This window comes from Myxocyprinus asiaticus, chromosome 36 (genome assembly GCF_019703515.2).
Source record: "Myxocyprinus asiaticus isolate MX2 ecotype Aquarium Trade chromosome 36, UBuf_Myxa_2, whole genome shotgun sequence".
NCBI lineage: Eukaryota > Metazoa > Chordata > Actinopteri > Cypriniformes > Catostomidae > Myxocyprinus > Myxocyprinus asiaticus.
Window position 1 is genome coordinate 11053604 of NC_059379.1, and position 14108 is coordinate 11067711.

The 14108-nt window shown below is 39.0% G+C and overlaps 1 protein-coding gene across 6 annotated transcripts in view; it reads right to left on the minus strand.

The window, feature by feature from the left end:
• Positions 1-6066: 6066 nt before the first annotated feature.
• Positions 6067-14108, minus strand: part of LOC127426929 (putative sodium-coupled neutral amino acid transporter 10) — a 44671-nt gene continuing 36629 nt past the window's right edge. For 3 of the 6 annotated variants that reach the window (XM_051674110.1, XM_051674105.1, XM_051674107.1), the window contains 3 exons: positions 12287-12307; positions 10972-11214; positions 6067-8948 (listed from right to left, as the gene is read on the minus strand). In XM_051674110.1, the coding sequence (XP_051530070.1) occupies positions 7891-8948; positions 10972-11214; positions 12287-12307 (1322 nt within the window). In that variant the 3' untranslated portion in view covers positions 6067-7890. The remainder of the gene's footprint in view (positions 8949-10971; positions 11215-12286; positions 12308-14108) is intronic. The other 3 variants (XM_051674111.1, XM_051674109.1, XM_051674108.1) reach the window with 2 other exon arrangements.

Consider the following 14108-nt stretch of genomic DNA (forward strand, 5'->3'; position numbering starts at 1 on the left):
CTCTTCCTAGAGCTGGCCGCCCGGCCAAACTGAGCGATCGGGGGAGAAGGGCCTTAGTCAGGGAGGTGACCAAGAACCCGATGGTCACCCTGACAGAGCTCCAGCGTTTCTCTGTGGAGAGAGGAGAACCTTCCAGAAGAACAACCCTCTCTGCAGCACTCCACCAATCAGGCCTGTATAGTAGAGTGGCCAGATGGAAGCCACTCCTCAGTAAAGGGCACATGACAACCTGCCTGGAGTTTGCCAAAAGGCACCTGAAGGACTCTCAGACAATGAGAAACAAAGATTGAACTCTTTGGCCTGAATGGCAAGCGTCATGTCTGGAGGAAACCAGGCACCGCTCATCACCTGGCCAATACCATCCCTACAGTGAAGCATGGTGGTGGCAGCATCATGCTGTGGGAATGTTTTTCAGCGGCAGGAACTGGGAGACTAGTCAGGATCGAGGGAAAGATGAATGCAGCAATGTACAGAGACATCCTTGATGAAAACCTGCTCCAGAGCGCTCTGGACCTCAGACTGGGGCGAAGGTTCATCTTCCAACAGGACAACGACCCTAAGCACACAGCCAAGATAACAAAGGAGTGGCTACGGGACAACTCTGTGAATGTCCTTGAGTGGCCCAGCCAGAGCCCAGACTTGAACCCAATTGAACATCTCTGGAGAGATCTGAAAATGGCTGTGCACCGACGCTCCCCATCCAACCTGATGGAGCTTGAGAGGTCCTGCAAAGAAGAATGGGAGAAACTGCCCAAAAATATGTGTGCCAAGCTTGTAGCATCATACTCAAAAAGACTTGAGGCTGTAATTGGTGCCAAAGGTGCTTCAACAAAGTATTGAGCAAAGGCTGTGAATACTTATGTAAAGTGCTGTGAATACTTTCCGGATGCACTGTGTATATATGTATGTGTGTGTGTGTGTGTGTGTGTGTGTGTGTGTGTGTGTGTGTGTGTGTGTGTGTGTGTGTATATATATATATATATATATATATATATATATATATATATAACACACACACACACACACACAGTTGTGCTCAAAAGTTTGCATACCCTGGCAGAAACTGTGAAATATTGGCATTGATTTTGAAAATATGACTGATCATGTCTTTTATTTAAGGATAGTGATCATATGAAGCCATTTATTATCACATAGTTGTTTGGCTCCTTTTTAAATCATAATGATAACAGAAATCACCCAAATGGCCCTGATCAAAAGTTTACATACCCTTGAATGATTGGCCTTGTTACAGACACACAAGGTGACACACACAGGTTTAAATGTCAGTTAAAGGTTAATTTCCCACACCTGTGGCTTTTTAAATTGCAATTAGTGTCTGTGTATAAATAGTCAATGAGTTTGTTAGCTCTCATGTGGATGCACTGAGCAGGCTAGATACTGAGCCATGGGGAGCAGAAAAGAACTGTCAAAAGACTTGTGTAACAAGGTAATGAATCTTTATAAAGATGGAAAAGGATATAAAAAGATATTCAAAGCCTGGAAAATGCTAGTCAGTACTGTTCAATCACTTAAGTGGAAAATTCAGGGATCTCTTGATGCCAAGCTAAGGTAGACCAAGAAAGATTTCAGCCACAACTGCCAGAAGAATTGTTCGGGATACAAAGAAAAACCCACAGGTAACCTCAGGAGAAATACAGGCTGCTCTGGAAAAAGACGGTGTTTGTTTCAAGGAGCACAATACGACGATACTTGAACAAAAATGAGCTGTGTGGTCGAGTTGCCAGAAAGAAGCCTTTACTGCGCCAATGCCACAAAAAAAAGCCCAGTTACAATATGCCCGACAACACCTTGACACGCCTCACAGCTTCTGGCACACTGTAATTTGGAGTGACGGGACCAAAATAGACCTTTATGGTCACAACCATAAGCGCTATGTTTGGAGAGGGGTCAACAAGTATTGTGCTCCCTGAAACAACCATACAGTCTTCCAGAGCAGCCTGTATTTCTCCTGAGGTTACCTGTGGGTTTTTCTTTGTATCCTGAACAATTCTTCTGGCAGTTGTGGCTGAAATCTTTCTTGGTCTACCTGACCTTGGCTTGGTATCAAAAGATCCCCAAATTTTCCACTTCTTAATAAGCGATTGAACAGTACTGACTGGCATTTTCAAGGCTTTGGATATCTTTTTATATCCTTTTCCATCTTTATAAAGTTCCATTACCTTGTTAGGCAGGTCTTTTGACAGTTCTTTTCTGCTCCCCATTGCTCAGTATCTAGCCTGCTCAGTGCATCCACATGAGAGCTAACAAACTCATTGACTATTTATACACAGACACTAATTGCAATTTAAAAAGCCACAGGTGTGGGAAATTAACCTTTAATTGCCATTTAAACCTGTGTGTGTCATCTTGTGTGTCTGTAACAAGGCCAACCATTCAAGGGTATGTAAACTTTTGATCAGGGCCATTTGGGTGATTTCTGTTATCATTATGATTTAAAAAGGAGCCAAACAACTATGTGATAATAAATGGCTTCATATGATCACTATCCTTAAAAAAGACAATGATTTTTTTTTTTTTTTTTTTTTTTTTTGCATGATCAGTCATATTTTCAAAATCAATGCCAAAACTTCACAATTTCTGCCAGGGTATGCAAACTTTTGAGCACAAGTGTGTGTGTGTATGTGTGCTGTGTGTGTGTATGTGTGTGTATGTATGTATGTGTGTATATATATAAAATGTATCTGGAATAAATTATTAGACGACTGCAAAATTATCAGTTTATCTGGATTAACTATTTATAGCTTTGTGTTTGTGAAAATTAGCATTTTCTAAATTTTCAAAGTCCTGACAACATTTCTTCCAAATGACAAAATATTGTCATTTAGAGCATTTATTTGCAGAAAATGACAACTGGTCAAAATAACAAAAAAGATGTAGTGTTTTCAGACGTCGAATAATGAAGAGAAAACTTGTTCATATTCATTTTTAAACAAAACAAATGTTTTAACTTCGGAAGAGTTCAGAAATCAGTATTTGGTGGAATAACCCTGATTTTCAATCACAGCTTTCATGCGTCTTGGCATGCACTCTACCAGTCTTCCTCTTGATCACATTCCAGAGGTTTTCAATGGGGTTCATTTCTGGAGATTGGGCTGGCCATGACAGGGTCTTGATCCTGTGGTCCTCTATCCATTCCTTGATTGACCTGGCTGTGTGGCATGGAGCATTGTCCTGCTGGAAAAACCAATCCTCAGAGTTGGGGAACATTGTCAGAGCAAAAGGAAGGAAGTTTTCTTCCAGGATAACCTTATGTGGTTTGATTCATGCATCATTCACAAAGATGAATCTGCACAATTCCAGCCTTGCTGAAGCACCCCCAGATCATCAATCAAGGTGTGGATGGAGGACCACCAGATCAAGACACTGTCATGGCCAGGCCAATCTCCAGACCTGAACCCCATGGAAGATGGATGGCCACAAGCTATGAAACAAAGCCAAGCTGCTTGAATTTTTGCACCAGGAGTGGCATAAAGTCACCCAACATCAGTTTTAAAGGCTGGTAGAGTGCGTGCCAAGACGCATGAAAGCTGTGATTGATAATCAGGGTTATTCCACCAAATATTGATTTCTGAACTCTTCCTAAGTAAAAACATTAGTATTGTGTTGTTTTATTGTGTTGCTTTATTCGAGGTCTGAAAACATGGCATCTTTTTTGCTATTTTGACCAGTTGTCATTTTCTGCAAATAAATACTCTAAATGACAATATTTTTATTTGTAATTTGGGAGAAATGTTGTCAGTACTTTTAAACTGAAATTTTTTGTTTTATTCTATAATCACACATACCTATATATGGTAAATGCAGAGAAACGGATAATTTTGCAGTGGTCTGCAATTTTGCAATTGTTTTTTTTCCAGAGCAATATAAATAAATACTATATGGCCAAATGTTTGTGGACACCATATGTGCTTGATGAACATTTGATTTCAAAACCTCAGGCATCAATTTCCCCCTTTGCAGTAATAACAGCTTTCACTCTTTTGGGAAGGCTTTCCACTATACTGTATGTAGTAACATGGCTGCAGGGAATCGGTGAGGTCAGGAACTGATGTTGGTTGATGGGGCCTGACTTACAGTTGCTGTTCCAGTTCACCCCAAAAGTGATCAGTGGGGTTCAGGTCTGGGCTTTGTGCAGGCCAGTCAATTTCTTCCACGCCAGACACAGTAAACCATTTCTTTATGGACCTCACTTTGTTCACAGGGGCATTGTCATGCTGGAACAGAAAAGGGCTATCCACAAACAGTTGCCACAAATGTGGAAGCACACAAAGCCCAAGCCATTACATAAAGAAACATTAAGATTTTTCTTTACTGGATTTAACAGCGTAACCAAATTCGTTAATTAGAAGGGGGTGTCCACAAACCTTTGGCCATGTAGTGTGTGTATATATACATAATATATATTACAATAAAAAAAAGTTTTTTTTTTTTTTTTTTTTTTTACATTTTTGTTGGCCTTTTCTAACTATTTATGTTATGTTTGCAGGTGAAAAATGCTGTGAAGTGAAGAATATTATGCATTAATGGCAAATATTAACATTGACACTGTTGGTTATAATTGGCCATAAAAGAAAATATTGTGATAAATATCTTTTCTTTCTTTTTTTATCATATGTAAATTTTTCTTGTTTACATTTCAATTTCACTTTATATATACATATGCAAACTACAGATTTGTAATAGTGGGTTTGAAATGCATAATTGTGTTCCACACTAAAGCACAATCAATCTTTTTAATGAAAATCAAATCAAATCACTTTTATTGTCACACAACCATATACACAAGTGCAATAGTGTGTGAAATTCTTGGGTGCAGTTCCGAGCAACATAGTAGTCGTGACAGTGAACAACTGAACAAAAATACATTATCTTTCTCTTTTAAGGCACAATGTCCCAAGTTTATTTATAACTTGGCAATTTGGACTGAGTTATATGACCATCTGCATCATTCTAAAGCTGTTTTCATTTATCAATAGCCTATATCAGAATTAAAGGGACAGACTAATTATAACCAGACATTCCATGTTGTTTGGAGTCGATATTTGATGGGGGAGTGGTAGAATGATATATGAGGTGTCACATGATTGGTGGCCATTATCATGTCCTTGATCGCTGATTGCAGATCAGTGTTTGAGTCAGGCTCCAAATTTGGACTTGCTCCTGAAACCTAGAATGGCAGTTTTAGGGCTTTTGTTTCAAATCAGCAAAAGTGGGGCAAAACATGAAAGGCCAGCTGATTGATGTGTAGCCATGGGGTGCATGTCACTGGCACCACAAAAGATTATGAGTTCTTAGTCATCTTGTATGGGACACAAAGCTGTGCCACTGTTAAATGCACCCTTCCTGTACAATCTGCGCTGTCAATAGCCAGATGTTAATTGATAGAAGGACCATAAAGGCAGCCACTAATGACTTGGGATCAACAAACAATTCAACCTGCCAATTAGAGGAAGGGTGAACAGCTCTGGAATATAAAAACAAGTTGCTGGCAAAGTAAAACCCTGTTGAAGAAAAGCACATGCTGTCCTTCATATGGGGTTCATTCACACATTTTCAGTGCTCTACAAGGTGTTAATAGAAAGAGACTGGTCTTGTGGAAATGGTTGTGTTTGGTCCAAATTGGCTATAAAACCTAATGGGTACGGGGTGCTTTTGTCTTGCATTGCTGACACTGGAATTTGGTTATGCAGACGATCAGTCCCTGCCCACATTGGGTGTTAAATTACCATACAATGCCTTGATCTCTTGTATCAAGCCTCTGGTTTTCATGAATTTTACATGACATGTACAGCAGCATGACATGATTTACTCCATCTCGAAATATTTTAAACAACATTTTTCTATATTTATTATTACAATGCAAAACCATTGAAGTGAACTAAAAAAAAAACCTAAAAGGGTGATTAAAATACAGAGACAAGCAGCAGAAATATACATGTTCCTGATACATCTATATTATTTTAATGCAATGGTGAAAAAATATGGACATAACCAGGTTTATAATGAAAGCAAGTGTTGAGAACACAAAATAATATTTCACAGAGCTGCTGTTACATATAATTTTATTAATTTAACCCAATTACAGAGCAAACTTTAAAAAGGTAATTACTAACAAGAATATTAATGTTTACATTAACCCGCTCTTAAGAAATGAGGTTATCATCCTCTTCAATTTGCAAAATGTAACTTGAGATGTGCTTTAATTTTCTTCACATCCTCTGGTAACTTTTAAACAACTGTATATGGGAATGCAAACCACCTTACTGACCATTGAGAAGGCAGTATTGCATGAAGGTCTAGTGACCTCATACCAAAGTTTTTTTTTTTTTTTTTTTTTGGAAATAGCAAATGAAAGATCCCAAAATGTGAGATCAGGAAATTTATCAAAAGAATCAAGTCTATTACCCAGGCTAGTTTAACCAGCAAGGTATATAAGATGCACAGTATGGAAAACAGACAAAATCCACACACAGTGTGGGTGTTACAGACCTCACATACACATCACTGCACAACATTAAACCATAAGGCACTGACCAGAAAGTCATCATAGAAAGATTTAGTACTTTCTTGAAGTGACAATACAGGGTTGCAGACAAGCTAGAAATATTAAAAACAAACCAGGAGAAAAACTATGCACAATCCTACAGTATTTTACAAAGCTTATCACATGTTTATCATCAGTTAAACATCTTGAATTCAAAGACAATCATTTAAAGATGGTTTGATAACTTGTACTGAGATATCAGTTGAATATTTGGAGGCAAAATGTGGACCCACATAGAAACAAAGACACTTCTTCAAAAGGGCATAAATTAAATTAGAAACAAATGAAAAAATACAAATATTTTACAAAAAGACTTTGGATGAATAATAAGGAACATATAACATATTTAAAGCCTTTTCTCAAAAACATTTAAGAATCATTTGTAAACTTCTCTAGATGCTTCAGAATATTTAAACCTTAAATCCAAGTTTTCCAATTCAATTTTAAAGTCTCTAAACACCCAAGAGTCTGATATACTTCTTAACAAAAGTACACAGATATTGTAGGGTGATAGAAAAAACACAGATATTGTAGGGTGATAGGACAAATCTCATATCAGGACATTTGCTTAACATGTTGCTGTGCTAACCAACTTGACGGAGAATTGAACCTGATGTTAGCCAAGGTAACATTTACACTCCAGGTACATTATACAGAATAGCAGACTGAAATCACTGCAAAACAGGTAACGGTTTGATAGTTCCTAGAGGGGCGAACCAGGTAATACAAATTATAAAAGCTTCATTTTTTTTTAAACCATTTCTCACATTGATTGTATGGCTGACATCAACATATCTTTCAACTGAAAAACCAAACTATCAGGGTTTGATTTTAATTTACAGGCGGTAACTTCAACACATTACATTTTACAACTTTGCATCAAAATTAAGCATATCCACCACAAGGGGGAGTACATGTGTCTTTTTTTCTATGCAATGGTCCAAAACTCAATATTCTGAAAAGCCACTGTGTGCCCATCAAGGCCCATTTTTTAAATGTGATGCCTGCTCAGTTTATTACACAAGACATTCCGTTTATTGCAAAAGATTCAGCAAAATCTCACTTGGGACTATGTACTCAGTAGTCCCTGTGTAACACTTTAGGATCAAAGCAAAGTGCCCATTGTCGTCACGAACCTTTATGAAATAATAAAGTCTTAGATAAAGAGGAGAAAAAGGATTCAGCCAAGTCACTTCCTACTTATTTGAGAATGCATGTCTGCATGTCCATTTTAGAAGTATGGTGACAGGCTTCAGAGTTTAGAAGACTTCATGTCAACCATGAATTTGCACAGGCAAGATGCCAGATCATCATTCTGGAGAAACCTACTCTTCATTCTCCTTATTCTGGATTATCTTTTTAAGTTGGCGTGAGTGCACCAGAACCCCAGCCAGCAGATGTTCCTCAAGGGCAGTGTGTAAGTCTGAACAGTCCTGTAGAAGATCCAGATCAGCACCTTCAGGGTCCACAGCCCTGCGCCGCCTCCTAAGATCCATCCCTCCATCCTCTCTGCTCCTCTTCTCTTCTTTTGGCTTCTCCTCCTCTGGCAGGAATATGTTCTCCTTCAAGTCCCTGCCTCCTTGTTTCTTAGGCTTGGGTGGAAGTTTATCTTCAGGGGGTGCGACATCCTCCTTCTTGCTGTCTTTCTTGGCATCAATGACCTGCTGTAAGTGGTCTAACCTTTCCATATGTTCGAGCAACCTTTTTTCCTTCTCAGCACGCTCCATGATCTCCTTTTCGGTTTTCTCTTTCAACCTCTCAGCTTCAAGCCTTTCCTTCTCTAATCGCTCCTTCTCTTGTCGCACAAGTTCCAGCTCTTGCTCGCGTGCCAGTTCCTCACGTCTCTCCCTGTCTTTGCGCTCTTTTTCCACACGGGCCTGAACCTCCTTCTCAATCCTCTCCTTCTCAAACCTTTCTTTCTCAATCCGCTCCTTCTCTGCTTCCAGTTGGGCTAATTTTTGTCTTACCCTTTCTTCCTCCTCTGCAAGAGCGTTGGGATTGATTAAGGGTTGCTCCGGCTCACGTTGACGCAGTGGAACACCTCGTGCTCCAAGCTCCTTTTCCACTGCATTATCTGCAGGCACTGGCACGTTGAGGCCTTCTTGGTTTTTCGATTCCAGCCCCTCCTGTTTAGGAACTGCAACACCTCCATCTTGCGCTGATTCAATGGCGTTGTGGGGAACCTCGACTGCAACCTGAGCCACTGCAGGTTCTTTTGGTGCAGGTTCCTCAGGCCCTGCGACAGCTGCAGCTACATGACCTGGTTCACCCTGGGGTTGCTGGAATAGTTCTGGAGCAACGACTGCAACTTTAGGCTTCACTGCCCCCTCCATCCCGTCCAGCTGCCTCTGCAAATTGTTTTCCAACTCATCTGCATCCTCTGCTGGACACAAGACACGTTGTGTTTCATTACTGCACTGCACGCAACAATACTAAAACCGAAAGTAAGTGCTGACCAGTGTTGGGGAGTAACTAACTAAAAGTACTAAAATAACACTATTAAAGCCCTGTTCACATTGCCAGCAGTTGCAAGCGACAAAGCGACCCAACCCCATTCATTTTCAAGGAGAGCAGAGCGACTTCGGGTGACGTGAGCTGCAGTGACCGTTGGCGACAGAGGTCACTGTGGCGAGTGACAAGAAAAAGTTGAGAAAATGACGAGCGACATTCGGGAGCGACTACCAATGAGAGTAAAGACAGTGGAGCTCACGTCATACGTCTGCTGTGAGTGTGATATACCTGAATCGAGTGCAGGCAAGATGGAGAAGTTAAAAGATTCTATGAGCAATTTCACTGTTCTATATCTTTTGTCTGTAACCACATACATGGATATAGACCAATAAAATGATGCATGGAAAACCGTGTAGGCATTCCAAGTAAGTTTGATTCATACACTGATAGATCGTTCATCTTGTTCATTATATAATGCATTGAGCACTGCTGCAGGTTATATAAAAGCACTCTTCCCTGCAAAATATATATATATATATATATATATATATATATATATATATATATATATATATATATATATATATATATATATATATATATATATATATATATATACTTTTAGAAGCAACAGAACTGATTCCTCATCAAATTAGAATGATATCTTGGTTTTACCAGCAGTATAAGCTGTAATTAGAATTTCCAAAGCTACTATGGCCAGACGTGCAGTCCACCAATATCATTAAAGCAACAGCAGTAGGAACGGCCACCAGCAACACAGATTACAGAGTCTAGCGACACCAAGCAACAATGTCGTTTGCGGTGTGAACGGGGCTTAACTTAACTACTTTTTTCAGAAGCGTAACTGCAGCTCAGCTGTTGTCAAAACTGTAGCTTTTCCAGTAAGAAGCTACTTTTTCTCTACGAGCAGCATTATACTTGGACAAAGCATTACATTGCTGTTTTTATGTCACATTGTATTGCGCACACACTTTACAGCCAAACAAGTAAAGACAATAAACAAATGCGCTCTCAGACCGTCTCTCTGAAATATTGCAAAGTTCAAATCATTTGAGTAAATCAGTTTGTTCTTTTGGTTCACATAAATGAACCAGTTTAAATACACTCAAACTCACTGATTAATTTGAGTCCCTGTGCATTCTTTTTTGCTGCAGAATTTTCAGATAAATGATGCTGTTCATCACTATGTTTTTGAAACAGTTTTCAAATAAGGGCATTTTCAAATTTAATTAGTTGAATTTAGTGTACATTTATCTGTTCAACACAATGCTATCTACCTAATTTAGCTCTTTATTGGCTTTGTGCTAGATAAATACTGCTCTGATTGCAGAATTAAATAATATCAATATAGTTATTTAAAAAAAAGAAAAGAAATTGCCCCTTAAAATAGATTCAAAAGGGGTTAACTACTTTTTCGTTAGTAGCCTGAAGTGTAGCTAGCTACTTTTTTAAAATGGTAGCTCTACCATAACTTAACTACCTTCAATGATGTATAGCTTGTTTCTTGGAAAGCTGTGGTTTCAAACTAGCTTTCCCAGCACTGATGCTCACACAAGAGCATTTATATGTGCAGTTATAATCAAGTATTTGTGTAGTCGACATTCTTAATCTGACTGTATAAGTATACATGACACACTGCATAATCGAATATTTGAAGGAAGAACATCAGCTAAGGAAGTGTTCAATAAATGTTGCATGTTGCATAAGCTCATCGGCGATGGCCAATTGTGGTTCGATTAATGTGTATACATGCTGGACGAAGCCAAGCTACAATCACATTATCTAGGTCTATTATCTAGGTCCGGCTTCACAAACAAAAATGGACATGACGTATATAAAAGATTAGCTTGTTTGACTGAAATAAACTTTTAAAGTGAGTGTAAATCTACTGACTACTAAGTGGGTGCCAACATTTCCCTGACTTTTATACTCACTTGCAGCCTGTGGTTCTTCTCCTTTCTTTATTTGATGGTCCTCCTTGTACTCCTCATGTTTCTCCTCCTGCCTTTTCTGCTGTTCTGCTGCCTTTGGATCATCATCTTCTTTTATTTGGTGGATCTCCTTGTGCTGTTCCTCAATCACAGCCAGGAGTTTCTCCTGCTGGTCCAGAAGCCTTTTCTGCTGTTCTTGCTGCTGCTTAATTACCTGCAGCAGCATAGCGTGGTCCAACTGACCCTCTGAGGACCAGCCAGGGAGGAAAGAATAAAAGAAGCAACAATGATCCAATATGCTCTGCAATACACTGCTTATACAATAATCTGATTTATATTAAACTTTAGATGATTTGATTTAAAAACCCATTAAATATATTGTAGTATGCTACATATGAGTGTAATTAATTGCAGACAAACACGCTTGCTATTCCAAAAAACCTGATTGCTTACCAGACTAAGGTACATCCTCAAAACTGTTCTAAAAATATTAATAATATGAGGTCCGTTATGGAATCCTAAGCATTTGATTAGACATTCTTCCATTAAAAAAACAGACATTTGGAATATAACCAAATAAATCTCATCATCCAGCTAGATAATACAGACTAGGAATCCCAATTTTTCAGTTGCGTTTACAGTGCTATAGTGCGGTTCAGTGGTTTTCAACGGTTTTGCTTCATGACCCAGATTTTATATTGGACAGTGTTTTCAAGGGTGCCCCAACATTGTGGTCAGTAAAACAATGTTTAATCTCATTGCAAATGAACCCATAGGCTATTTAAATACAGACTAGGTGGTATTTTTGTACACCTTACATAGTTTTGTTCATGGATTTTGAGGATGAGGGCATGCCACGCAACCTGTCGATGTTGGCATATGCCTAATTTGACTAGTTTCTATCAAGTGACTGATGAACTTGGGGCAAAAAACTGTTGCGTTTAATTGGATGCACAGCCTTTAACATCAACAACAAAAGATATCGAAAGCATTTCTCCTCCCTTTTAAAAGTTGTTTAACCTATTAATTTTGCTATCCAAACCATGCATGATTATATGGTTAGTTGCATTGTATTATTGCATGCAATACTGTTTTTTTCCCTGCAGTCCTATCAGAACAGACTTGCAATCCATTTTGTTTTGGGATGCACCAGTTGAGAACCACTGAACTAGATCAGTGATAGACACTGGATAACATGGGTCACAGAGTATTAGTTATTTTTTAGCTATGATCTAAGGTTCACATGTGAGAAAGAACTACTATTAAAAATTAGACAGACGGAGGAATAACAGCAGACATAAAACAGATTATCTCATACCTGCGACAATCTTTTTAATCACTGCAGGAGTTCGTGGCACAACAGAAGGGTGGAGGAAGATAAGAAATTGAGGAAGAAAGAAAAAACAGGAGAAAAGAGTGCAAAGTGCCTTAATAAAAACCAAGCCAAGTGAAAGATTCTGTGCGTCTTTGCAGTATATCTGAGCAGAGCAAAGCAGTGTGACATTTAAGATGTTGGCCCATTTGCTATGAGATAATAAAACTATCAACGACATCACTGAGAAAAGAAAAAGGGCATAGAAAAAAAAAAACACATTTCAACAGTATGCAGTATTCAAAGACAGATAAATGACTTTGTGCTAAGTGAGTTCTAAAACGTATACTGTAGCTTCTAACTAGAATGATAAAACTGCTAGTTCCAGCCCTAGATTTGGATTGTTAATAAAGCGTTTCAGTTATACCAAAAGAACAAAATATAGTATGATTTCAAACACCTGTTCACCAGGTTACTGTATATATCATTGCCCAGCACCCATAGAAACCAACTATTAAAGGGACAGTTCACCCAAAAATGAAAATTCTCTCATCATTTACTCACCCTCATGTCATCCCAGATGTGTATGACTTTCTTTCTTCTGCTGAACACAACTGAAGATTTTTAGAAGAATATCTCCACTCTTTAGGTCCGTTTAATGTAAGGGAATGGGTGCCAAAATTATGAAGCTCCAAAATCCACATAAGGGCAACATAAAGGCACTCCAGATGACTCTGGTGGTTAAATTCATACAGGTGCATCTCAATAAATTAGAATGTCGTGGAAAAGTTCATTTATTTCAGTAATTCAACTCAAATTGTGAAACTCGTGTATTAAATAAATTCAGTGCACACAGACTGAAGTAGTTTAAGTCTTTGGTTCTTTTAATTGTGATGATTTTGGCTCACATTTAACAAAAACCCACCAATTCACTATCTCAAAAAATTAGAATATGGTGACATGCCAATCAGCTAATCAACTCAAAACACCTGCAAAGGTTTCCTGAGCCTTCAAAATGGTCTCTCAGTTTGGTTCACTAGGCTACACAATCATGGGGAAGACTGCTGATCTGACAGTTGTCCAGAAGACAATCATTGACACCCTTCACAAGGAGGGTAAGCCACAAACATTCATTGCCAAAGAAGCTGGCTGTTCACAGAGTGCTGTATCCAAGCATGTTAACAGAAAGTTGAGTGGAAGGAAAAAGTGTGGAAGAAAAAGATGCACAACCAACCGAGAGAACCGCAGCCTTATGATTGTCAAGTAAAATCGATTCAAGAATTTGGGTGAACTTCACAAGGAATGGACTGAGGCTGGGGTCAAGGCATCAAGAGCCACCACACACAGACGTGTCAAGGAATTTGGCTACAGTTGTCGTATTCCTCTTGTTAAGCCACTCCTGAACCACAGACAACGTCAGTGGCGTCTTATCTGGGCTAAGGAGAAGAAGAACTGGACTGTTGCCCAGTGTTCCAAAGTCCTCTTTTCAGATGAGAGCAAGTTTTGTATTTCATTTCGAAACCAAGGTCCTAGAGTCTAGAGGAAGGGTGGAGAAGCTCATAGCCCAAGTTGCTTGAAGTCCAGTGTTAAGTTTCCACAGTCTGTGATGATTTGGGGTGCAATGTCATCTGCTGGTGTTGGTCCATTGTGTTTTTTGAAAACCAAAGTCACTGCACCCGTTTACCAAGAAATTTTGGAGCACTTCATGCTTCCTTCTGCTGACCAGCTTTTTAAAGATGCTGATTTCATTTTCCAGCAGGATTTGGCACCTGCCCACACTGCCAAAAGCACCAAAAGTTGGTTAAATGACCATGGTGTTGGTGTGCTT